The 26,931-nt window shown below is 43.4% G+C and overlaps 1 protein-coding gene across 1 annotated transcript in view; it reads right to left on the reverse strand.

Moving 5' to 3' along the window:
- The window catches only part of LOC140992076 (plakophilin-4-like), a 40,424-nt gene extending 13,787 nt beyond the window's left edge, over positions 1 to 26,637 (reverse strand). The window contains exons 1-7 of the mRNA XM_073462314.1: positions 26,506 to 26,637; positions 15,720 to 15,832; positions 13,420 to 13,454; positions 12,900 to 13,013; positions 10,689 to 10,843; positions 7,910 to 8,381; positions 1,297 to 1,467 (exon numbers count right to left, since the gene is read on the reverse strand). Coding sequence (XP_073318415.1) covers positions 1,297 to 1,467; positions 7,910 to 8,381; positions 10,689 to 10,843; positions 12,900 to 13,013; positions 13,420 to 13,454; positions 15,720 to 15,832; positions 26,506 to 26,637 — 1,192 coding nt within the window. The remainder of the gene's footprint in view (positions 1 to 1,296; positions 1,468 to 7,909; positions 8,382 to 10,688; positions 10,844 to 12,899; positions 13,014 to 13,419; positions 13,455 to 15,719; positions 15,833 to 26,505) is intronic.
- Between the last annotated feature and the right edge of the window lie 294 nt (positions 26,638 to 26,931).

The following is a 26,931-nucleotide window of genomic DNA, read 5'->3' on the forward strand; positions in this document are numbered from 1 at the left end:
AAGAAAGAGGCGGTTGGAGGCAGTTTGAAGCTTTTCTACACATCCAAGGTCGCGTAAAAGAGAAAGAAGTATCAGTTACATGAGTGCTTGAATACGCAGAAGGCCATTTAAAAGCCACAAACCTGTTTAAATCTCGACTAAATGAAAACTAAAATGGCTCCTCAGATCCTCCGCTATCAAACTCCGCCGAGCTTTTCAAGCTTTAAATCATCCTTCAATTAAGAAGCAGCCGAGTACATGAAAGGTTTCAGCCTAATTAAGTTCTGACCCCGGGGAGCGATAATAACAACAGTTCCTGCGCCTGTAAACTCAGATTTCCGCCACAGATTTTGTGAGAAATAATCTTCTGAGCAGATGTGAAACCGAGCCAGCGGGATGCTGATGTGAAAAACTGAGAGCTGTTTGAGTTTTTCTCTGTGAAGGTGATGAAGCAGCTGAAAGTCATGAGAGGATATCTGAGTTATTTGAAATGTTTGGGAAGATTACTGTTTTCCCCACACGGTCATTACTTTATTACTCGTCTGTCAGTGTTTATGATGGTTTTACTGCTAAAAGTGCTGCTGTCACTTCTGATAATCCAGAATATTGACTTCTGCTTTGTTTAATGTATTTTGTGTTACTCCAACGTGGCTTTTTCTGCAAGTTTATGCATCTTGTTATGAGGAAATTAATGTATTTTGTAATTATCTTTTGGAAATTAATGAAAAATGTTGCCTGTAGCCTATTGTTGTTGACGTTTTTTAAGTAAATACTGTATATATTAATGATATCTATATAATTTATGTATTTTTTTTGTGATATAAGATGGTTATTCCCCATTTCCATTATCATTTCTTGAACTGAATCTCGTAAATCTAAACAATCAGATCTTCCAACAAACTAATACACAGAGATTTTACATGCAGAATAAAGTGTTTGTTTAATTATTTATCAAACTCTATGAGTCAGTTTACATCCAACAGTCGTTAACAATATAAATTAATCTGTGTACCTTTTGTTGGATCAAGCATTTAGCCTATAACATGTCAGAAAATAGTGGAAAACTATGGAAACGTTGAGGTAAAGTAGGAAACTATGGATAGATACGGACAATTTCCATAAACTCACTTAAATAAACGTGGATTTATCTGCGTTTGTGTTGGAAACATTTGGGATAATATGAGTAAACAACAAATATTACATCTTTAGGTCTGCAGCAGTTGACAGGATGAGAAAAATAATGTGGTTTTTTGAGCATTAAAGCACGTAAACACTTTCCAAAATAAAAATATGAACCTGAACATGAACATGTGGTACCTGTGTTGCTCCTGTAGAGGGAGCCCTGGGCGTCGTGGGTGGGGCTGTGGTACATGGGGCTCTGGAAGGAGCGCTCATCGAAGACGGGCGTCATGTGGCAGTCTGGAGACAACGCCGCCCTCAGCTCTGGATCGATCTGCCCCGCGTGGCCGGCGTACGAGCTGTGAAGCCCTGTGAACCAGATCGATAACTTTATTTACACAAACACAAACAAAAAAAGGCTTTAAAGACACTTGAAGTGGTCGTTTTTGGTGATAAATTTTGATTTCACTCGTGCATGAATCATCAAATCACAGCTGAGTAGCTGCAGAATGAACGAAAAGCTGTGTCATAACAGAATAAAGGCCCGGTTCTGCCCGTCACGGTGTTACATAAATCATATGTACATCTCATCTGTAGGTGCGGCCGTGCAAATCATATCATCCCAAACAACACTGTATCTCACAACGCCGACTCGTGCAAACTCTTGTTGTGTTTTATAAAATGCATGAAGACTTTGGTCAATTCAGAAAATGTGCTGCAGGCGCCGTCATCAGCAAGTCAAACAAGCAGAGCAGAGGGTTTCTCCAGCCTCCAATCTGAGAGCAGATCAGTTCAAAGAGCGCTCCAATTATAAAGAGGCTTTAGGGCACCGAGGGGGGGGCAGCCTCAGTGGATCGGTCCAGCAGCTGAAGCACACAGTTTGCTCTCCGAGCTGGTGATGAAGGAGCTATTTGCTTCTGCAGTTTTTCTCTTTCCTTTACATAAATTTCTCAGTGAATGAGGCAGAAACGCTCAGTTTTCTTATCGCAGAAAAACATGCGCGCCTGCTGCGACACAATCTGGTTGAATCTGGACCTCGGTGTCGGTTCTCCAGGGCTCGTCAGCAGCGAAGGACGCCAACCTGAACTGTGACCTTCGGGTTGGAGGATGCTGGTGTCAAGTGGTACAGATTCAAATCAAGCTCACCTTTACAGTGAACCCCACCATTGATAGCTGGTTTCAAAATGGACGTTATTCAACACTGGTAGATGTGAGAGTGAATATTGTTAAAGATAAAATTAAATTTCATTCGACCGAACTGTCAGTGAGGTTTTGTATCGGTCAACCTGCGTTCTTACTTCCACTTTGAGTGGTAAAATCGATGTTTCAATCATTAATCCATTATTTTGAGCTAGCTATTTAACCATTCCTCCATTAGCAGACTTTAAGCTAACTATTTTAACCATTTATGGCTAGCTACTTAGCCTATTACTCATTTGTCATAGCTAACTATTGCTTTTGCGTTGTTGCTATAGCTATTTCAATCATGTATCCACTACTTTAAGCTAACTTTTTCAACTATTTATCAGTTTTTGCTGTTTCACCATTTAGGTAACTTTAAGCGAGATGACTATTTCAGCAACTATCCACTACTTTTAGCTAACTGTAGGCTACTTTGCTAAACTTTGACTAAACGGTTGCAATCGTATATTTCAATTGTTCAGTCAACATTTAGCTAACCTTTTCAACCATGCTACGTTAGCTATTTCAACCTCATAGTTTTTTTGCTTTTTCACCATTTTGCCATCTATTAAACCATAATTTTGAGGCACTACTTTTAGACAACTATTTAAACTATTTAGTCAATACTTTTAGCTCAATTAGCTTTTTCAACCTCGTACTTTTTGCGTTGTCACCATGTACCTTATCCTATTTTAACTGTTCAACAATCACATCTACTGTATATCTCAACTATTTGAACTTATACATTTACTTGCAGCTATTTCAAAGCATTCATCCAATACTTTTCGGTGGTGTCCAGGTGTTACAGCTGACTCAGTATGTAAATAAGTATTTCCAAAGCAAGTCATTATCCTCATTTTGCTAAATTAGTTCAGCTCCTCCGTCTCTCCGGGTCCCCTTGGCAACTGCACGATGAGGTAGTCTTCAAGCACCCTCGGTTGGAAATAACACTATTAGTAATTTTCTATCTCCTGCCTCATTGTTGAAACCTCATCCTCGCTGGTGACACTGCAATTTCCCCCCCCCCACAATAAAAAGAGATCACCTCGCAGCTTACGTGTTTTTGGCCGCTCACCAGGTTTCACTACCTAAACTACGAGCGCGGCTGATCAGTAATAGCCTAATCTTGTATATCCATCTATTGCTTATCTCCCTCATGTAATCTGGGATTATGCTGGATCTGCAGGATAACTGAGAATAAGGACTTAGGCGATGTATTAGGCCACTTAGCAGCAACTGCGGGATGAAAAATCACTCAGCTGGAGAATAGGAGGCATTTTATTTAGTTCACTGACTCTGCCTCCCACACACGACCGATTCTTCCACCATCCTCTTTTCACACAAGGCACAAACACAACAAAAGCACAACACACAAAAGGTCCACAAATGCATCTGCACATCACCGACATCCTCACACTGATGCAGCAACACACACACACACACACACACATGGCCACGTGGCACATGAAAAATTAAACCATCGCAGCATAATAAAGCCTTCCAGCGCCGTCAGCTGATAATCACATGCTGATGCTTCACGGGGGCTTTGTGATAGAAACACCCCCTATATGGGTCAGTGGGAGCGGCTTAATGAAGTGACATAGGGGCTGGACGGAGGAATAAATCTGTGTCGCTGCAGCATCAGCAGTGCTTCCACGACTGTAAATCTTCCAGCACGGCAATGTGGAGGGAGATATCTGTCGATGTGCAAGTTAATAAGGGAGGACGGGCTGCGATAGATTGATATGATGACAATTTTCATATTGTTCTGCGTGAAAGCAAAAGTGTATTCGATTGTTTTGGTTTGAGATTTGGTCCAAAGAGTCCTCGAAGGCTTCTTCTGTGAGCCCGACTCAATAAACAGCCTGGTAGCAGAGTACAGAAATAATCCCCATCTCAGGTTTCTCAGCCAGCGTCAGTCGAAGAAACACAACAAGGTCGTAGGTTGGATTTCCGGGGACGTCAATCAACTTCTCATCATCGTCGTTCCTGCCTGAACATTATGAGTAAATGTCAAGAAGCAGATTGTTTTCAATGCAATAAAAAGGTCGAGTAAAGAGCGACATCTCAGTGGAGGAGACGGTTACACCTTGTTCACAAGTTCTGACTGCGACATGTTGTGTTTTTCATGAAAAGATGCTCAGTTTGATGAATATTTGGGTGGTGAGTCATGGTGATATTTTAACGGTTTATATTTTTATTTGGACCCGAGGAAGAGTGATAAAGGCCAAACATGCGCAGATGTGAGAATTTCTCTACTTATATTTAGATTTTAGACGACTGGTGAGGTCATGTTGGGGTCAGATCGATCAATATTTAAAATGATCCTAATAATCCTGCAGCCTAAAGTCTTGAAAACTCTCATATCTAATATAAGATAGCAGCTGTTGTCCTGCAGCTCTGCTGGTTCTCTGTCCTTCTGGTTCATTAGGCCAGTTGGACTCACCTGATGTCCCAGGTGTCAGCCAGTCCCTCGTTAGACGGTAAGAAACAAACCGAGCAGAGCTGCAGTAATTAAGAACCAGAGCTCTGCCCCAATTACACACTGTATATACCCTTTATGCTGTACTTATTATTTGTTTAGTGAATAAAATCATACAAAATGCTTCTTTACAATTTCCCAGGATCCTAAGTTTACATTTCCAAAGTGCTTATTTTGTTCAGCCAACAGTCTGCGCAAAGATATTTAATTTACTGTATAGAAAAAGGGCAAATATTTACATTTAAGGGAGCTGGAATTAGTGACTTTGGGGGATTTAGCTAGGATAGGGAAGGAAGCCGAATAGGTTGGTGTGTTTACCGGGACAACTACCGCTCATAAACCACCTCAAAGGAAACACAAGAAAAGCAGACGTAACCGCGGTTAACTACGAGCTTAGAACAATCAGAGGAGGGCAGGTCTTGCAAGAAAAGCAGTAGGATCCACTTAAAGATCAACATTTCAGCAAAAAGAGGAGATAATGATAATAAATATGGAAGTCATGTCACCACTGAGTAGGATCAGACAGTGATCAGAGGATAAACCGTAAAAGGACAGCGTAAAGCACCACTTAGCATCTCATTAACGTGACATTAGCGTATGTTTTCTGGACTGTATGTAATCAACTGCCTGTTTGCTAAATATAGAGCTTTGTGTTCGGAGCCATGATTCAGCTGCATGAAAAAACCTTTCAGGAGGAAACACTCGAGCTGGATTATGACCACCCGCTGCTTCCTTTTGCTCCCTATCGACTGCTTCACATCCAATAGATACTAACACGGTTGGTCCTCCCAGCCATCAATTTGCTAATCAGTGCATGAGAGAGAATTTTCTACAGGAAGCGCTTCACATCAAGACGCTGTGATCTGCTGTGTTGTGCTCGTTCAAACCCCGCGTTGTGATCTTTTTCTTGCTTGTTTTCCTGCAGATCAAATCCGTCGACGAGATTATGAATTAAGTTTCAAAAACATCTACCTGTTCTGAGTGAAATCCTCCCTCCTTCAAAGATTACGCTCCTTATTTTTTCAAACTGGCACGCATCAAATACACTTTTATCAAACCCAGCAGCATTATCTGCCAGTGCTTTAAGATAATTTGACTGACAAACTCCATGAAATGAGCTCCCTAAGCCGGCACGCGAGATAAAAATCACCTGCCGAGTTTGCAGTTTGCCCTGAAAGTTATTTTGTTCAACATGCAGGTTTATTTAATAATTCTCAGAGATACAGGAAGCCCGGCCGGGTGAAAGTGTTGTGTGTGCGCTACAATATTAAATCAGCGCTGCTCAGTCAACTTTCTCCGGACAAAGGCAAGGTTATTAAATCAACAGAGGAAATGTTGTCGAGGCTGCGGAGCGTGGCTTTGTTTATTTACAAGGAGGAAGGTTGGCTGGAAATATTTAACACACCCGCTCGGCTACAAACGTCCAAACCATCTTCTGCTGCAGCACAAACTCTGCAGTGAAATGCTCAAAGGAAGCTTAATGTGAGTTTTTACTGGCCCAGATTCTGACCTGATTGGACAAACTGACCTCTCTAACTTGACTGATTCAAGAGAAGGAGCAGTGAGTCTGTCCGACTGTAATATAATATCACACCGCCATTACGAAGCTGCAGAGGACTCCGGATGTAAAGATCCCACATGTGTGCAGATATTTATGCACATACAGTTTATCCTCTCATGGATGTTTAATGTGGCTGTGGAGGTTTTCTCACGTGGATTTAATGTCTTATATGAGTTCCCCTCAGGGACAATAACATGAGCTATAATAAAGAAGGCTGCAGGATCTCAGGCTTTAAGAAGATGTGGTCTAAACTCTGATAGACAGTCTGTTATATCTCAACCTAAGCATGAACCACTGCAGCTCGAAGTGTCGGCTATAAATCGAATATAACCTGACTTTTTCTTTATAAACTGTAGAGCAGCACTGTTGAGGTGTCTATAATCTTTACTTTTTGGGAACAACTGAAGAGTTTAAGTCCTCAAGGCCTCAGAAATGTGGTTAAAAGAGACATTTTAGAGGTGAAAATTTAGTTTTCATCATGAAGTAAATGTTGATTGCACAATTTTACTTTCACTTTCGCTTTGCAATTCTGTGTCTGCCACTCGGCATGAGATCTCCCGGGAAGACGACTGAAGATCTGGCAGGCTGGCACCGTTTCTGTCTCCGTTATAGACTGAATAAATGAATTAACTCGTGTTGCGTCCTGTGTTGTCGGTAGCTGCTACTATGAGGGGAAACAGAAAGCGACCCAGGTGTCTTCATGACGGCGGCACAAACAGCACTGACATCATATACGACATACGTCTGCTTCCACTTTGAAGTTTGACCCAGTTCCACCCACATTTAATTAACAACAGCAAAGGATGATATAATGGACACATTTCAGTTATGAAGACAAAAAGCAGCAACTGTGAACATCCAGTCTGCTCTTAATCTACATCAACAGAAGCCTGTCTGACTGAAAAAGTCAGATTGTTTTGCGTCTTTGGGTTCAATCGATGGCCGGCACCGCCAGACTACAGCTGCAGCGGTTTAACAGTTTCACGGGATACTGTTTTATGAAAATTTATGGTTTTCATCATGAACATTTGCTTCTACTGTGTTGCTGTTATTAAAAAGTGTCCGTCATTTTGTTTGCTCAACCAACAAACAGCTACCTCAGAGCCGAGCCGAGAAAATCTCACACCGTGACGACCTTACGCCCGACATGGATCATATTTTAATCATTCAAGTGCATCAACAAGTACAAAGTGGTCTTGGGTTCAAAGATGTGAGATTAATAAATACACTTTCAATCCGTCACATCACTTGTCTCACAGCTGACACACGACAACAACAGCTCCACAAATAAACACACAACTTCTTCATATTGTTGGTTGCTGGTGCAGAGCAGCGTGGTGTGAACACACAGCTCCACAAATCTGCAGCCAAAAGACAGATGGTGTGTTTTTTTTAAAAAAACATTTAATCAGTGCAAAGACGAACAAGAGGAGCAAACAATTAAAAATAGTTTAAAAAGAAAAGGTAGTCTGGTGAAGCATTTCTCTGCGACACCACAAAGCCCAGAACCGTGACCTCAGACTCTGACCTGGTGTTGTATCAGTGAACTGAGGGCTGATGTGGTCAGGTGTGGGTGTCAGACTGACCTATGAGGCTGTCGGGTCGGGGCAGCGCGCTCCTCTGGTACAGCCCGTATGGGTCGGCTCCGTAGGCCAGCGGCTGGCTCTGCCTGGGCAGCGTGGAGCCGTAGTGCTGCGGCACCGCCGTCATCCCCGAACGCAGCGGCGACCCCGTCAAAGCCCTCCCCTCCACCAGCGACAGGGTGGATCCCAGGCGACCACCTCCTCCCACTCCTGTCACCCCTCCTCCCCCGCCACCACCCAAGGCCTGCGTGCCATCAGTCGGGGAGGTCGGCGAAGGGCAGGAGGGCGGCATGCTGGTGCCGGGGAACACGGCGGCCAGAGGTTTGGGCTCGGAGAGGATGGGCGAGTCGTAGGTGCTGCCTTGGGAGGTTCGCAGGGAGATCCGGGAGGGCGAGACGGTGCCGGCGGTGCCACAACCGGGAGACTGGCTCCTGGAGGGGAGGGAGGCCATCCGGCGTAACATCCGGCCGGACACCTGCGAGGAAGACGGGGGAGAAATGTGTGACGATGAGGCTCCTGGTTGAGTTACGCTTCATTAAATCACATTTAATTTGGCAGAGATGAACTGTAACTAAGTACGTTTACTCAAGCGCCATAGTTAAGTACAGTTTTGAGGTACTTATAGTCGGTATTTTACTTGAGTATTCCCATTTTTTGTTACTTTACACTTCAAGCCTCTTTAAATCTACATATTTGGATTATTCACAATATTATCCAACTATCATTATTTACAAAAACTAAGTAGGATGTCATTAAAGGAGCAATATGCAAGAACTGAGCATCTTTTTAATTCTGCTTCATCATAGTAAAACCTAACGCTGTTAGCTCAGTTAGCTCAGTTAGCTCAGTTAGCCGTGCAGCTACAAGTCCAGACTGGGAGCTCAGAGAGGTATTATGAGAGAGCATCAGCCAAGGCTAGCTGGTTAGCATGCTAACTTCTGTAGACACCTCTGCTCAAAGTCTCGCCTCTTCATGTTTTGTTGAGGAGTCATGTAAAAACATCAAACATCTTGTGAGCTAAGATGTTTAATAATTTGAGTTTAAAAATGTTTTTAACTTTATAATTTGCTCTTTTTTTGCGTCCTTTGTGTAGTTTTGGTAAGTTTTACTCGAGGACTCACTTCTTCTTCTTCTTCTTCTTCTTCATTTCACTTTTGCTTCAGGAAAAAAAACATCTCCACACATTCAGGAGACTCATTATTCAATGACATTTAATGACATTTCACTCATTTTTTAATTAAAATTCACTTGACTCTTGGCATCCGCGTGCTCTCCGGGCCCAAGTCGACAGAAAAATGTCAAGTAATATCCATAACAGGCAGCTGACGATTAATCAGGTCACATTTCAGTTTTTCCCTGAATAAATACCTGAAAACGAAACGCTCAGTCGCTCCAATTTGCAAATACACTCGCTAATTACCAGTAATGTGACACTCGTCTGATGAGGGCCGTCATTTTCTTTCTTTATTTGTCCATGAAACTGAACGTGCCTTTGAATAAGTGTCTGAAATTCATTACACTGCAGGCTGAGCTCTTCGTAGTAAATATGACGTTTCAGGGAAGATTTCATATTTATGCTGACAAACATTTACTTCTTCCCTCCTTATTACCCGACGTAAAATGTCCCTCAATTAAAGACTCAGCCAACTGGATGCCGATCTGTGCCGCCTTAATCCATCAAAGCCTCGAACGCCTCGAAGGGAAATTAAGAGCCGAGGCATGTAAGCCCATCCAGTGAAGGCTGCTCGGCCTGGAATAAATCATTTCCTGATTTATTCCAGGATTCAAATGTGCTCGCCATTATCTGTCATTCCTGCTCCCACTGTCACGCAATTATTAGCCACAATGAAAAGGAGCTGATGGTGTTTGAGCCCGGACAATTTTTAAGGTACGATTTTGATTTGAAGAGGTTTAAAGCTGATGTTCTTCATCATTCATGACAGTAAATACTGAGCCCAATACGAGCCGTCATTACTCCAGGGATTATTAGTCACAGCGGGGGAAAAAAAGCACCCAGGTGACACAATGCTGGAGGAAATAGTCGAAGTAGGAAGTAGAATATGATTTCTCTGCAAGATTCAGCTGAATAAATGGTGTTCAAATTGTCAGGAGTCGTATTCAGAAGCTACTAAACTAACCTGGTGGTGAAATAACGTCCTCAGCTGCTTTCTAAGGCTGAGAATAATGTTTGAATCTCAGTTTTTAATCCATTTAACGAGGAATCCTGAGTTAAAAAACACCACATATACAGTTACAGCTGTTGCTCGCAGCCGTAGCGAGCTAATTAGGCTAATGCTAGCTTACGTGTTGGTTGAAAACAAAGTCTTTGACTGGAATTTCAACGCTTCCAGTTGACTTATTTATCATATATAATATAATCTTAAGTGTTATAGTTTGTGTTTTGTTATTTCCTGTTTTATTTCAAAGTTATATCCTCCCGTGTCACGTCTCACGTCCCACTTTTCCCACCCTTTTTGCTCCTCAACCCCCTCAAATGTTGTTTCTGATGTTTGATTTCTCATTTCTCGTACTTTATGGATCAATATTTCTATATTTCATATATTTTTATGCAACTTTTTCAGACTTGAGTCGAGGCGACACGAACACAACTTGCTTTTCTTTGCTGCCAGGAATCAAATCCCCCAAAAAAAGGCGTCTGAGAAAGATCAAAATGTCGACCTTTTTTTAAATAAATCAGTGCAGGAACTTTCAGACTTGTACAAACAAAATAAAGATTTTAAAAACTGGCTGATATTATAACTCAGTGGAGCTTCAGGCCTACCTGCCCAGACGCTTGACCCTCGGCTCTCGGGCTCCTCGATAACGAGGCTCGGGGCTCCGAACGCACCACGTTCTGGTTGCTGTAATAACTAACGCTGCTGTCCTGGTAGCCGCTGTCTGAATACGAGGTCATCTGCGCCGAGTGACCTCCCGAGCCTGCGAGGAAAGAAAGATAAGAGGGTGAGGAAACACCTGGAAATGCTTCATTATTACCCGCTCGGCGCTTCTGGCGATCAAGGGTTTGATCAGCTCAGCCGCCGTCGCATCAGTCACTGCGGTTTCGATGATTTGCATATTATCTCACTTGACTTTCAACTTGTTCGAAGACATTATGCATGTAAATACATGCGTGTGGATATTTGCATTAAGCCTTTTTACGCTGGTCCTGGAACAGTCAATACGGTACAGCTTCAATAAAGCTGGCCTACTTTCCTCTGTAGGATGAAGAGGAGGAGGAGGAGGAAGCAAGCCGGGGATATTTTTACCACTCCGTCTGTACAGTGGAGTATAAACAAGACCGAAATTTCAAACAGCTGCTCAGAAGTTTACCAGTGAAATTGTAATTTATTGTAATCTTGTGTTTGGACGCACGACATGTGGTCTGATGCAAAGGTTCGACAAAGTCTTTTCAATCGCAGTTGCATCATTTTTCTGTAATCCGTTCACAAAAAAACAGATAAAAACTCCACACATAAGAATTCACAGCTGCAGCGGCTGCAGCGGCTGCAGCGGCGCCTCGCTCTATCAGCCACCCTCTGTTTCCTGGTTTTAACACAAGCTTGGAGGACGCTTGATGGACCGAAGTGTCAAACGCTCCAGCGGAGATGCCTAATGTCCAACGGCGACGGGCTGCGGTTGTACTGCAGAGCTCCTCCCAGGTGTGAGGACGTGTGAAACTTCTCTGACAAGACGGTTGAAAATAAAGAATAAAAGTCCCGACAGCAGAGCGCTGACAGGCTGCGTGTTTGCTGGGTGATCGGAACAGATGGTCGATAGATGGTTTTTATACTTTTCTTTCATTTCTACTTCAAATCTCAGCGAAAACCTGCACATCAGCCTCCTACTGGCGTGTTAATTGTGAGTGGGATCTGTGGGATTCGTTATCAAGGTTCAGATTTCAACCCGCTTGGCGAGCGTGTTGATGTGGGAGGCTAACTATCATTTCTTCTCATCCTCTTACTTTTACTCTATATCTTTCTAATAGTCAGCAGATCCCATGAACTGCCCTGCTGCTCCAAATCCTCACTAACACCCCTTTTCCACTGGTCAAAAATCCCACTTGATCTGGGTTTTGTGTGCAAAACTCTGCATTTACACCCGGGTCAGCTGACTCTGCAGCAGAGCCGGGTTTTTATCACCTCGGCTCGGCTTTGATCGAAACGTAAGACCCGGGTGAACGAGCTAAAATTGTGATGAGGACGTCTTGTTACTGGACTCGGTGTTGGAGGTGGAGCCTCCTATGAAAGCTGCTCAGTCGTGTTTTGAAGTTAAATAAGCTCGACTTCCCGGGTATGAAAATTCCTGGATCGCCGACCGAGCCGGCTAACTTCTGGTTTAGCGCCCGGCTAACTTGAAGGGGGATAAAATAATGTAATCATCTTAATCTTCAAGACTTTCCAAATGTTATTGGACCGTGTTCAAAAGAATTTATCCACCGTTTTACAGACGCTTCACTCACAATGGGTCGATTGTTGTTTTCTCTTCTGTTACAACTGTTTCTGGCGCATTCGTGGCGTGAAATGTGACGTCAGTGACGAACAACGTAGCGCTTCAGATAAAAATCCCAGACGGGCTGGGAATGGGGTCAATAGGGGCTGACCCGTATCTGAAAAACCTGTGTAGATCCGCTAATTTTGGTGGAAAAGCAATATGAAGCACCAAATTACAGATTAGTCTGCTTATTATTTTCTCAATGATTAAACTGATTAACAGTTTGGTCTGTAAAATGTTAGAAAACAGTGAAAAATCATCCAAGAGTCCAAGGTGACCTCATCAAACGTCTCAGTTTGTCCTATAAAAAGTCCAAAAAGTCCAAAATATAAAATGTATTCTAATGCAAACCAAGAAAAGCAACAAGTTTGTTTACTAACCGATTCATTAATAAAGTATAAAGTCATCAGATTCGTGACTCACAGCCGACCAGACACCATGAACTTCAGTACTTCCTCTAAAAAACTCTGCTCAGACCGTGTGGTGTGTACATTTAACAGACCCTCACTGTCATGCAGGGAGGCCCGGTCCGGTTCAGGCAGGTAGAGTCCGTCCTCCACCTCCATGGGACGACCCGGACATCCGGACGCCTCCATGGCTCCGCCCTGCGAGTCTCCTGCCAAAACATCTCTGTGTTGATTCAGATATTTAAACATTTCACGACAAAAATCAAAGCGTGGAGGAGTCCGGCAGCAGACGGACTCTTAATCTCAGGAACTAAATATATTGATTCCTTGACACAGAAGAATAAAGCATTTTATAGCAGTGACTTTTGTTTTATTGGAAAGCCGACAGTGAGGAACGAGCGAGGAAACCGAGTCGAGGGATCTGTGACAGAATAGTAAATGGGTCCATTTCAAAGCTCAGATATACCGGAGGACACATTGTTTTGTTTTGCTTCGGCGGCCGTTGCTGCATACCGGCAATTTTCTGCCCCTTTGGAGGCTAAATTGACTTCGTACATCTGGAAAAAAAAAAGCTTTTTATAATCAATCATCAGGTTAACAAGTCAGAAATCGTACCTGCAGATCTCCATGCGAACGACTTCTCAGAGGAGCTTCGGCAGAAGAGACGAGGAGGAAATGGGGGAGAGGAGAAACCAGAGAGAAGAGAGAGAGACGTAAATCAAATCAGAGTCATGGCCGAATACTTTATATTCAATCAGTCCAGGAAGAGGAAGGAAGGAAGGAAGTGTTTCTAATGTAAAGGAGAGAAATATATATATATGAGCCTGAAAAACATTTCTTCACATTCAATCTACGAGAGAACGAAGCTTTATTGTGTGAATTTACTTTCTCAAATTGATAAAAAATGGAAGTGAGTTGACCTCAGCTGGGGATCAGATGTTATATAACCTGACGCATAGCACATGAAACGAGTTATGTAGGCTAAGAAAGCACCTGCAGCTCGACACAAGAACAAAGACACCGGCTGATAAACGGCATTATCTGCAAAATCAAAACCCTGTTCGGGTTATTAAACACCCTGACACTGATTATTAAACATTTCTGATGATTTGAGACACAATCTTGACTTATTTTCCTGCATTAAAGGTCAAAATTGAATAAAAAATTGAGATATAAATGAAAGAATCAGTGGTTTTGTGGGTCTGAAGGTGTTTGTGTTCAGACGTGTGCAGGTTGTGACTGAACATCGTCCCTCATGAAGACAAATATCACCATTATGTGGTTTGACAGAGCCGAATGCAGCCGTGCATGAGTAACAGCCGGCTGTAAGCCCATATAACAACAATGATTATGTTTTGGGGGCATTTAAAGGCTAAAAAATGTCATTTAATTCCCATAAAAGAAACGTTAAATGAAGGTAAATTGCATCTAAAGTGAAAAAGAACCAGTCAATGACATCATTTTATCATCCTCATTATAGAAAACTTCCCTTTTTATCACAACCTCGTGAATAAAGAGCTCAAAGGATAAAACCGATCTGATTTTTATGAACATTAAACACATTCAAACGGCTGAAAGCTCTCCTGCGGCTGCATGAAAAACTGTTTCTGGAAGTGAATCTGTCGTTTCGCCTGTCAAGCTTTCAACAGAGGCAGATTTTATCTTTTGTTTTAAACAATACGTCCTTGATTTCAGACACGAGAAGACAAAAGATGGCTTTTTTTATATCTTACCCACCAACCGCCAATTATGCCGGCTGAAACGACAACTGTTGCTAGCGGTTTTTTAATAAGCTGTCATAAGCTAATAAAGCTAACAGAAGAACTGCGTTTGTGAAAACACTGTTTTACCAGCCGACTTGTTTTACTCTGTCAAAGGATCTTAAATGTGCTCTTGATGGCTACATAAATAATATTATGCTTGAAGACTGACGTTGTGTTTCTACGGAAAGCAAAGCAATTTTTATGCGCGTCTAGATTGTTTACAAATACGAAGCGAAGGCACAAAACAAACACTGAAATTTTGAAGAATAAACACTCAAAGTCACGTCAGATTCTGCTCCCATCCGGAGCTCAGAGATCACTCTTTCACTTCCTCACTCCTGTTTATCAACCTGACTGCAGCAGGAGGTGACCGCCATTGTTTGTGTTGTGTAATGTCGACTGCTGACTGGAGCTGGAGGGGAAATGTACTAAAGGAAGAGAGAGAACCGAAATCTCAGGTGAGTGCTGAGTTCATTGAGAGGTTCAACTAAATTCAAACACACACAAACCCTCGAGGCGAGAAGAAGCTTTGCTCGTTTGGCTAATGTGCGATACACTCGCGCGAGTGACGCGAATCAACACAAATAATCCTGCAATCAAACGCGGGAATTTGCTCTGTTCTTTCTATCAAGGACTAACTTATTGATTTGTTGAATTAAAGTCTAAAATTAGCTAACTGCTAACGTTAGCTTGACTCTGATATAGTAGCTTCCAGGACCAGCTTCAACAGAGCGACGAAACAGTGGAAGTACTTTCATTTTTTAACATAACCTCTAACGAAATAATGTAGTATGAAAAAGCTCCTTAGCCTTGGAAGCTACACTGGGTTAGCCTACAAATACAGGTACTAGCAGGACAAGCTAACATTTGCAGCTCATGTTATCGGTTCGTTGCAATCTTGCGTTTGTTTTTTTTTTGTTCTGGAAAGTCCAGAAAAAGAATCAAAACCTTTAAACGCAGACTCATTGTGGGGCCACAAACGCACCACGTTAGCTAGTGTTGCTACAGTTGCTAAGCTATGATTGGGCGTGTTGAGGAGCGGTTAGCTAACGGTCCAGGTGTTAACGAAAACATAAACAATCTTTTCTTTTGTTTCTGGAGAGGAAGATACAAAATCAGTGATTGAATGCAGCTTCACATTGTCAGACCTACCTGCTACTGTCTCCTCCTGGGGACTCGGCTCCCAGCATGCACCTCTCCAGCTGGCTCGCCACGATCTGCCGCTCCTCCTCCAGCTCCCGAGTCAGTCGCTCGAACTGAAGCTCCTGCGGGGAAAAAAAGACATTCACGGCAGCGATTACAACCACACATCCACCATGACGCTGCGATTTTAAGCCTCCTTTTTAAGACCCATTCGATGCCAGTTAGAATTAAATGTAAAAACCCACTTTGTGTTCGGTCTGACTGATTTCTCACCGGCTGTGAGCTTCGCCGAAGAGACTGAAGCGCCGTTTTAAAACCTGTTAAAGTGGATTTGAGATTTTAAAAACACTAAAAAACTGTGTCCAGGACCTTTCAACGGCCTTCAGCTCCGATAATATAATTACACATGATTTCAGTACAGAGAGAGAGAGAGTCGAGCAGAGGGTGATGAAATACAGAGTTCAAGGCTACGACTGACATTAGAGGGTATAAACAGATAATGAGCCGCCTCTCGTGCAGAGTTTTGATGATTCTGGGTACGTTTGACTCACAACTATTATTAAAAAACATGATAACAGATCGTATACAGATGTGAGCATTTTTTCCTTTAAAGTACAGAGCATGTACTCTATTACTTTTACTGGAGTAAAGAAGTTGAATCAGTACTTTAAGTATCTGTATCCTCTGGCTCTCTGCGACTGACCGCTGTTTTCATCGTCAAACTTCTTACGCACTTATTTCCTTTATTAATGGAAAAAAATAGTTACGTCCATAAAATGTTAAGAAAAATGAAAATATGTTGATCCAGCGATCCAGTTTGCAATGACAGAAACATGGAAAAATGACAAATAATTCATCCCAGATCGAAAGTTTGAAGACTGATTTGGAGGCAACTGTCACAAGTCACGTGATTTTTGAATACATTCTCAGATTCACAGCTCTTTTCTTCCTCACTTTGCCTCATTCGGACCCTAATCTCCATCATTTATTCCAATAACTTTATATTTTGTGCAATCAGATATCGATATAGTGACGCTAGGGTTAGAGAAACATGTTCACTCTTACGTATTACGGAAAAAACATCTGCTTTGTGACACAGCTAACATGCTCTTCTTTCTGTAATGATGTGAAATAAAATAACTGAAATGCTGTTTTTCATGTCCGTCTTTAGTGGAAACGTAAACGCTGTGAGACACGTCTTTATTTTTAGACAAAGTGTTTCTCATCAGCTGTCTTCTGGACGTTGAAGCGTTTGAATATGTTTGTGTTTGTCTCGATGCTGAATGAATTCTGCCCACCAGGACGTTCTGGTTCCCAGAAACGAGCCCGTTTGCTCCTCGATGACGCACCAAAAAACACAAACAGAGGCAAATATTGTTTTTAAAGTCAGACTGAGACATACGCCGTGACTAACCTGACTCTTCTCTGGGAATTTCAGACCGTGCATAACTATATTCAAAACCTTTTAGAGCCTTCAGTGAAGATAATTTGATTCCTCGGACTATCAGGCCGGCTTGTTCCTCTGTTTCTGGCCCCACTCTTCAGGCGGTACCACCTACTAAACAAGAGATGAATGTGTGCTGCAGGTTAACGCGACATTTTGGAAAATATATGACAACACACACAATATGTCTTGAGCTTGCGTCCAATGCCTTGCTCAAGGGCATGAAAGCGAAAACAGATGTTTGCCGACTGTCGGCGGGTGGCTGGTTTGTTCTGGCAACTCTCTCATTTGAATTCTGTTACATAACACGGAGGAGCTTCCCAGCTGCTTCATAAATCTTCTAGGAACCACAGCTGGTGTCATCACGGAGCGCCACCGGAGAATTAGCTGTCTGCGACTAATGTCTAAATGTGAAACAACCCGGCTGGAACACACACAGCATCCCAGGAAAACCTTTACGCTGGGAGTCACTCAGGGAAAACCTGTTTTAAAGTCAATTTCACACCTGTAGTCCGGGTCAATCGATTGTTTGAAGGAAAACAGACGCCAAGACGTATTTCAGATGCTTCAGTTAATACCTCAACGTAAAAACACTTTGTATGATGGTATGAAAAGGCCTGAACGAGGAAGCCTGTTGGCAGTGAAGCTACTGAACACCCCCTTTCTTAGATATCTTGACGAGGAAGATATTTCTGGCTCGGACTACACATCCTACCAAGGAAGGAAATGAAATCTTGTGACCAGCATCCAACGTGCCCTGAAGAAAACCACAACAAATATGCTTTTTTTCTGACTGCATATCTCTTAAAACACACGTGTCACCTCAAAGATTTAGATACTGCGGTCCACTTTGGATAATCCAAGGGGATTACTTTGAGTTTTACTTCGAGTGTAAACACAGATAACAAAGAAAACATCAGATGAATACGACGAGAGTCCGAAGCTAAGATGGTGGCCGCTGCTATCTGTCTATCTATATATCTATCTGGTACAGCCTCCAATCATAATCCTTTAAAACTACAAGAGACACTTTCTGTAAATCCACACTTGCAGCTCTCCATCTGTTTACATCTCCTGATAAAAAGCTCTTTTGTATTTGGGTCAGCTCCGGGCCGTGAGACGCACCGAGCCGCCCTGACGGTCTCTTTAGTCAGATGGCGTACAGCAGATTTTAGTCAACGGTCTCCACATGTTGGTTATTTGTGTGCGTGGATGGAAAAACAGAAACAAACAGACCAGCGATGATTCAGCTTCTGGATTTAAGATTAAAATCCTGAGATAATCTGACACTTGACGTAACGTGCCACACATACATACAGACAGGCCTATACATTATCACTTCGGCTGCAGACGGCATGAAACTTTAATGATCCCCATGAGGAGATTGGGTACACACTGCTAATTTTGCAGTGCTAATAAGTGTTGATTTTTTTCCGCAGCAATTATTCCGAGTTAATTGGAGAGCTGTTTGTCCGCTTACAGGGGCTGCCATGGCTCCGAGGCGGCTGCTCCAAACCATCGCAGAAATGTTAATTTATTGTGCAAATGCAGAAAATAGACTCGTGTTTTGAGTCCAGACTTACATAAGACAAGTTAAGGAGTTTATTCTCTAAAGTTTTTAAGTGGTTTGACATTTTTCGAGGGAAAAAAGTAGAGAAACTTGAGGTTTATTATGTCGGTGTGTCTTGGAGTTACTAGTTTCATGTTGATTCACACAGAAAATGTATTTAGAAACCAAAGTTTTACCTTCAACTGGATATTTTTGACGAGACTTGGGGACATTTTCCAGCCTTCTTAACGGCAACAACTGCATATTTTTAAGGAGATGTCCGGACAATCTGCAGCCATGTCAGTGGCAACAGAACCAGAAATTTTTAATGAGTTGTCAGGACACTTTTAAACCATCTGAGTGGAAACAAAACCAGATATTTCTACAGAAATTACTGGGACATTTCAAGCTGTGTTAGTGGCAACACAAACAGATTGTTTGTCGAGACGTCAGGACATTTTCCAGAACATGAAACAGAAAGTTGAACCTAAAGAAATGTAAAGTTGCAACATAAAGACATGAAAAGCTTCAGCGTGTCTGTGGTTTGCAGAAACGTACATTGCCAACATTCATTCTGGTGATTGGGTCGGATTTGCACGAGTGAGATAAAACCCTCGATGGGTTTATAAAGAAAAAAACAAAAGCTGAGATTATGTGAATGAGAGAAAAATACTGCATGGGGCTGAATGTAAAAGGGCCAGGATGCTTCTCATAGAGAAAGAGACGACGAGACGTCACCTAAAATGTGAAGCGACAGTATCAGATGCACTGTTGACACGTTCACTCCTTCAGAGGACACAACAGTGTGTCATTCAAACAGCATGCTGCTGAAACGTGCTGCATCCTGCCACAGCATCACTGCTGACTCTGCCTCTCTCTGCTCCTTACATCACTCCAGAGCAGCACAGAGCCAGGACAGGAACACACAGCCCTCCTTGTTTCAGCCTCGCAACGTTACGGCACGCCTCGAGGGACAAACAGAGCCACGTCTCGCCCCTGCGCCCGCCGCCTCGTGATGTCTGCAAACACGCCTAGCCCTGCCAGGCCGAGGCGAAGCCGTGGCAGGCGACGTCTCGTACCAGCTGGAGGCTACCGGACGACTCGCCACGGTTTATTGTGTGCTGTCACAAAGTCTTTTCTCCCTCTTATCCAGTGACTTCAACCACAGACCTCTGCATGCGTCTTCCTCCTTCTCGCCGTGTCTAATCAGAGCCCAGCAGTTTGGTTTATCCAGACTGCATCTGTGATATCCGTGAAATGTTCGGCCTAGTTCTGCCGCTGCGACGCATCCCTGCTCTTAACATCTTAAAGGAGGAATTCATCCCTAAACGCTGTCTTACTCTGACGGATATCTGTCCGGTGACATGCCAGAAACCTTTCACACAGCATTAATTGCGTTTGTCTTTTATTTCTTCCCAAAGGTGGCCTCTTACTCTGACATCCAACAATCACACAGGGAGAAATCATCAGAGGAGAAGCAGAGATACCGTCTCCTACTCCCACAATAGCCTCGATAGACCACGATGCCGTGCATCCGGCTTTTGTTTTGCCATCTCGCTTGCTCTCGCCGCCTACACGTGTAACCCATAGATGGATTAAAACACTTCAGTCTCTTTATACGCCCAAACGCCCACCTTTGATGGGAAGCAACAAGTTGTGCTTGTTTTCTGAGGGATGTCAGGAGGCATTCTGGGAGACGGTGGACGTCACTGAGTATATGAGGCAGATGGAGGGCAAACCGGGTTCACGAAGAGAGAAAATAACCCCTGACGAGATCTAAAACAGAATCCGAGGGTGGGTTTTCTGTAGAATCAGGAGACATCAGCGTTTTGCTACAGACCGCCCGTGATCTGGAGTCAAAAAGGCAGGCTGCAACAAGAGGCCATCATAAGCTCTCTCTTTCCAAAAATATGACATGCATTCAAATCCAGGCAGATGTCAAACAGCAACAGTTTTATGTCTCGGATACCATCAGGGGTAGGGCAGCTCGGGGTGGTGACATAACTGGATTGACAGAGCCGGTTTAACCCTCCGATTCAGACTGTGACCCTGCAGCTCGTACGAGGTTGAGCCTCTTGCAGGAAAAAAAGCAGCTCCCTCGATCATATCGAGCTCGGCCGTTTGGTAAATTTGCTTTGACGTCGCGCGTGTCGTTTCTGGACCTTATCGTCAGAATCAATCCGAGCACGGAGAGCGCTGACGTGGCCCAGTTGTTGTTGTTTCATTGAGCCCTCCCTCCCTCGTTTTTCTCTCCCTCTCGCTTCTGCTGAGCGTGCATGTTCTTTTCCAGCAGCTCCATGCGTCACATTCATACAGCGGGATCCTGCGTTCACACCTGGGAGCTGCCCTGCACAACAACAGCCTGCAACAGGGGACCAAACGCGTCTCTGGATGAATATCTGGTTGAATTTTGGCAGAAAAGGAGCTTCTGTATTTAAGAAATAATGAAAGAGGACAGGATAAAAAGACCTCCGGGACAATTTTTTGGGATGTTATTGTTGTTTATTGACCTGGCTGCCCACGCCGAACCCATCGCTGGGCCACCACTACAAGCTCATGCTGTGCAGCCAAGCATTGTTCAACCCCCAGAGCTTTATTTTAAATTCCAGGGAAGTAACCAAACATATTAAGTATGTCTGAACTGAACTACAGAGAAAAAGTGTATAAAACGAGAAACAGGACAAGCAGAATATTTACAACCAACTGTGATTCGGTAGCCGTTGGTTTGAATGTTTCACTTGACATAAGAAATCTGTAGCTTTCATGAATTGCTGGAGCGAGCAGATGAAAAATATGTGTGAAAGAAGTCTCCACTTTTATATTGATTTTGGTGCTTTATGGTGCATTTCACTCCCTCAAACATATTGAAAGGAATATGTGGACATTTTGAAGTATACGCTGGATGTCTGTCCGTTAAATAGAAGCTATCAAGCAGCCGATTAGCTTAGCGTAGCATGAAGACTGGGAACGGGGAACAAAATCTGCATCCTAGCTGATCTAATTTAACCACAAATGAACATATTTTACTTTATTTAATAGTTACAAAAGCCAAAATGAAAATATTTACCAGTTCGCATCCCCGACTAATTCTTGCATAAGAGCAGTAACTTATTGGAGTCTCCACTAGTTTCCTACTGTCGCATCTGTTAAATACTCACAACCAACGGACAAAACCAGAGCGACTCTATGAGACACTGTCGCCTGCCTTTGCACACAGAGAGGACAGTAAAACAGGCTGATTATATTTTCTGGTCAGCCTGTTCAACAGTCTCACACAAGCTACATGATCTAATGTTTGCTTCCGAGTTTAAAAGCAGAAGAGGTCAGTGTGTTTACCGGGGAAACTACAGCACATGAACCGCTGTATCAGAAACACAACAAAAAACAGACATAACCAGAAATACAAGTGGAGCGAAGAGAAAGCAACCAATCAGAGGTGGAGTAATATTACTAAAATGACAAAATGCTGTCTTGGTAACAGCCTTGATATGAGATCAGATGAGTGACGGACAGAAATAATACAGCCATCAACGAACGGACGAGTATGACAGTCGTATCCATCTTGTCATTTAACTACAAGCATATTCTATAAATGTCTAACTATTTCTTCAGTGCCAAATGTTTACTTCCCAAATGGGGAAAAACTGACAGGATTTCTGGTTTATTGCTTCTTCAAAGCGGCTGCGAACTTCAGAGGAAAGTAGTTGAGAAGCTTTAGCTCACAGCTAGTTGGAGGTCAGTTTCAATGTCAACCCGAACAAGCACAAAATCTTCTGACACAGGACTTTGGCTCGGTGAAAATTCATATTGTGACAGCTCCCTAAACTGTTTAGCTCTGATATCAGACACATATTTCATTCTTGATTTCAGAGAACGATGCAAAAAGCAGCTACGGGCGTCTCATCTTTCATTTTCGGAGCATCTTTGCTGCAAGCTGTTGTCTCAACATCTAATCAATCTCACAATGTTTGCTCCAGAAGTGACAAACTGTGGACTAACACCACGTATAGGTTTTCCAAGTCCCCCCCCGTCTCCAGCTCTGGTATTTCCCTGCTCACGTCTATCACACTCCTAATTTTAATGGGCTAAATGAGAGCAAAGTGGAAAAGCATCAGGCCCTGAACACAATGGCAGGCAATAACTGATGTGCTCCATTTAGCACGTCTAATTTGACATTTTTGTGGAGGAACTGCAGGCGGTAGATTTGACGCTTCAGCAGCGCTGCCGCCTGCATTTCAACACAGAGAGGAAGGTAAAGCTAGTTGATTATATTTTCTGGTCAGAGGCTGTTCAACAGTCTGAGACAAGCGACATGATCTAATGTTTGCTTCCAAGTTAGACTTGCAGTCGTGCTTCTTTGTTGTCAGGTGTTTTTTTTCTGCTTTGTTCGCTGTTAATCATCCATTTCTCGCCATCTTGTTATCAACATGCAGCCGCTGATAAAAAAGAAATCAGCTCTCTTCTCCGGAGCGGGGACACATTATGGCTTTCAGCGAGTATTCAGAACTGAAGTACGGACCAGATGATTTGTCATCAGATCCCAAAACAACCCATATGAGAGGTTTCTGAGTCAGTCAGCCCTCACACCGCGATGACAAAACACATAACGTCACTGTCAGTGCCTTCCAAAAAACCCAAAATAACAAACAAACATATGCACATTCAAAAAATGCTTCATATAAGCATTTTCTTTTACATTTTGTTTTTATTTCGGTGCCTACATCCACCGAGTTAAAGGAGCTCGTGGTACTTGTGTGTTGTGCTGGAAGCCGGTCGTTAGTTTATGTTACGACTCTTAAGGTGAACCGGCCCTCAGAGGTTAAATGCCGGGGATATAATGTTTGTAAGATTTATACCAAACGTGTCACATCGCGCTCACATTATTTGCTTACTAACCATCTTTCATATCAGTGGAGGTGGTGACGTTATTACAGGAGACAAGGCTGACAAACGACCAACCGCAGTTTGACTCTGCGGGGAGATTTCCAGCCAAAGGGCTTTTTTCTTTGGTGACCAAAGCCGGCTATGTTTCACGGGAAGCTGGATCATCTCCAGCTGTTTTTGTGGCCGGGGCACCAGATGTTTTTTAAGGAGACCTGGTGGTTTTTGTGCCTGAACCCAAACAGAGCATGAGCACGGCGCTGTGACGAGAGAGAGAAACAGAAAGTTGAACCGAAACAATCGCAACAAAAAAGAAACCTCCAGTTTCTACTAACATTATCTGTCTTTTTGCAGAAACGTACTTGGCTTATATTTATTCTGGCGGTCGGCTTTGACTGAAGAAGCCTTTTGGTTGATAAATAAAATGTCTTCAAAAGCATTATTGGGTCATATTTAGACGTATCACAGATGTCTGAGGTGATTATGTCTTTATGCAATGTTTCGATCTGTAAAGCAATAATGAAATAGACTTGGCATCAACTTCTGCAGCACAATATCCACCTTTGTTTCTGAGGTCAAGAAGTTTCTCGGAAGGAAAATGTGACCATAAGTCATCTCGGGCGCCTGGAAAAACCAAGTCTGACATTTTTCTGGGGCATTTTCTGGACAATAAAAGAAACATTGTGAAAAAAACAGTTGCCCTTTCAGCTGCCTTTTATAGGAAAAGTGCAGATCAATACCACAATCTTAGTCTGTGGAGTTGTTTTGTTACCTCGAACTACATTGTTGAGATTGCTGGTTCAAACTTATTGACCCTTAAACTGATCCTGCATTCATTCCCGTTAATTACAGAGGTGTGACGATCCTGAATCGAGCTGCCTACAAGAAATAAAACATCCAGCACATCCATCACATGCATCCTCGTCACTGCAGCAGGAAAATGATGCAGCAGTCACGGATTCTCATGTGTGAAATGAATGAGTTCCCAGCAGCGAGCGGAGCCTTTGAGGCATTAACTGTGATCGAGGGGTGACAAAGCAGCTCCTGCTGCGTTCCAACGGAAAAAACCAAAGCGACATCAAGGGAGCCCAGCAGCCTTTTCCTTAACTTCACATCAATCGAGACTTAAGAGGAATCCGAGGCCCCAATTTTTGTCTGCTAGCTCGGAGGAAAATCGCAGATTAAAAGTAAAGCAGATTCCCTTTTCTTGGACATCATAAGCCTTTAAATAGCAGTGTGCCCGATTCGGTGTCACAAACCCAGGGACTAAGTTGAGAGCGTGGCTACTGTCCAGGCATAATTAAGAGCAGGAGGACAGACAGACTCCCGAGCTGACGGGAGGGAAAGAAAGCATTAAAATAACAGCGGGGAGAGGAGACAGACGGAGGCAGCCGCCGGTCTCTGTTGTGTTTTCCCTCCATTAATATGTAACGCAGATCTGAGGGTTTTCAATAGCAGAAAAAAACAGATGTCAACATCTCTGACTGTCAGTTCAAATCAACATACAGAGCTCAGAATCTGTCAGCAACACGTTAATTAAATTCTACATCATTTAACCGGAGACGACTGTCACAACTTTTGTCACATCGGCTTTGAGCCGCGGCGGCGAGGACGACGTCGACGACGAGATGAAAATGGGGGGAAATAAGTGAGATGCTGAAGTCGATGATTCGGGGGAGAAGCTTCACTTCAGAAGACGAGACTGTAACTGAAATGTGTGGAAAAAAACAAGACGAGGAAACATGTTCAAAAACACTTTCACAGCGTCGCTGTCAGTTCTCGTAAACGTTTGTTCTCAAAGTCGTCTTTGTTCTGCATCTCGTGAAAATCTGCCACGTCGGAAATCTTTCAAATGAAACTTCTGCTGCAAATCACAAACAGTTTAGTCCTGTGTCGGAAACACGGTTGTTGTTACTATCTCACACTTCTCCAGCAGAGAGTTACAGAGGTCCGGGTCGAGAGGAAATTATTAATGAGAGTTTTAATAGAATTTTGGGTGCAAATTCGTTAAGGCTCAGCATGGAGACCCATTACATTTCAGTCTCATCTGGAGATAATCCTCAGGATTTGCTCACTAAATTTGGGTGAATCACAGGCTGCATTTATCCTGCGAGGAGGGGCGGAGCCACGCGGGCGGTGCTGGTGCTGGTGCTGCCCACCGGCAGAGTCCAGAAGGTGTCGGCTAGTTGGCTTGTTAGCGTCATACGTGGTTTACCAAACGGGCCGACTGGCTGCAGACTCAGGGACAGTGGACTGACAACAAAGAGACACAAAACAACCACAGGGAGACACAAAATAATCAGGAGGTGCTGCGAAACCAACACAAAACGATGGAGGGACCACAAAGAGACACACATGACAACAAAGACATGCAAAACGTCCACAGAGACACATAAGAACCACAAAGAGATGCACAATGACCACAAGGGTTTGCAAAACGACTTCAGAAGAGACACAGAGACACAAAACAACAACAGAGACACAAAACAGAGATGCAAAACTACCACAAAAAAAGGTAAAGGTGCAAAAGAAGCACAGCGAGACAACGACCCATGTTTTGTGTCTCTTTCAGTCGGGGGTGTTGTGTCATGCAGGACAGGTGGGGACACTCTTACACGTTTGTGTGTCTCACAATCCGTCCGTGCCTGTAGATACAAACAACTATTCATTGATATAAGTGTTGATGTGCAGCAGCGAGGTCCCTGGACAGCTGGATCACACAGTGGAGTAGATAAGATGACTCAACCAGAGAGGATCAGAGAAAAGTCTGAAGGTTGTCAGAACTACAAAAGGATAGTAGCTGATGAATCGGAGCGTAGATGAGTGGAAGCACACAGAACCAGAACCAGAAGAAGCAGAAGAAGAAGAAGAAGAAGAAGAAGAAGAAGAAGGGTGTGTCTGCAGCATCTCCTGCCTCCTACCTGCTCTTTGACGGACGCCAGGAGGTTGTTGGTGGTGGTGGTGTTGCTGTTGGCGTTGGGCGTGAGGCCCTGACCGCTCGGCCCCTCTCTGACCGCCATGGGCCCTTCCCCCTCTGCGTCCCCCTCCTCCATCTCTCCCTCCGCCTCCCCCTCGATATAGTCCAGAGCCGGCTGGCTGCTGAGGCGCCCTCTCTGACCCTGCAGGAGCAGGACCAGAGAATCACTCACTGAGATCATGTTGACCTTAACCTCTGAGTCTTTAACCCTCCGCTGAGGAGAAATCTCACTGCAGACTCGTGTTTAATCTGCTGTGAGGACCAGAGGAGGCTTTAACCCTTCATCTGGTCGCATCTCCCTCCACTTGCAATAGTTGTACCGTAAAAGGTGATGCATTGCTTTCTGCAGGTGTGTGCACGAGCCATTTAA

The sequence above is a fragment of the Pagrus major genome, chromosome 24 (assembly GCF_040436345.1).
Source record: "Pagrus major chromosome 24, Pma_NU_1.0".
Classification (NCBI taxonomy): Eukaryota; Metazoa; Chordata; class Actinopteri; order Spariformes; family Sparidae; genus Pagrus; species Pagrus major.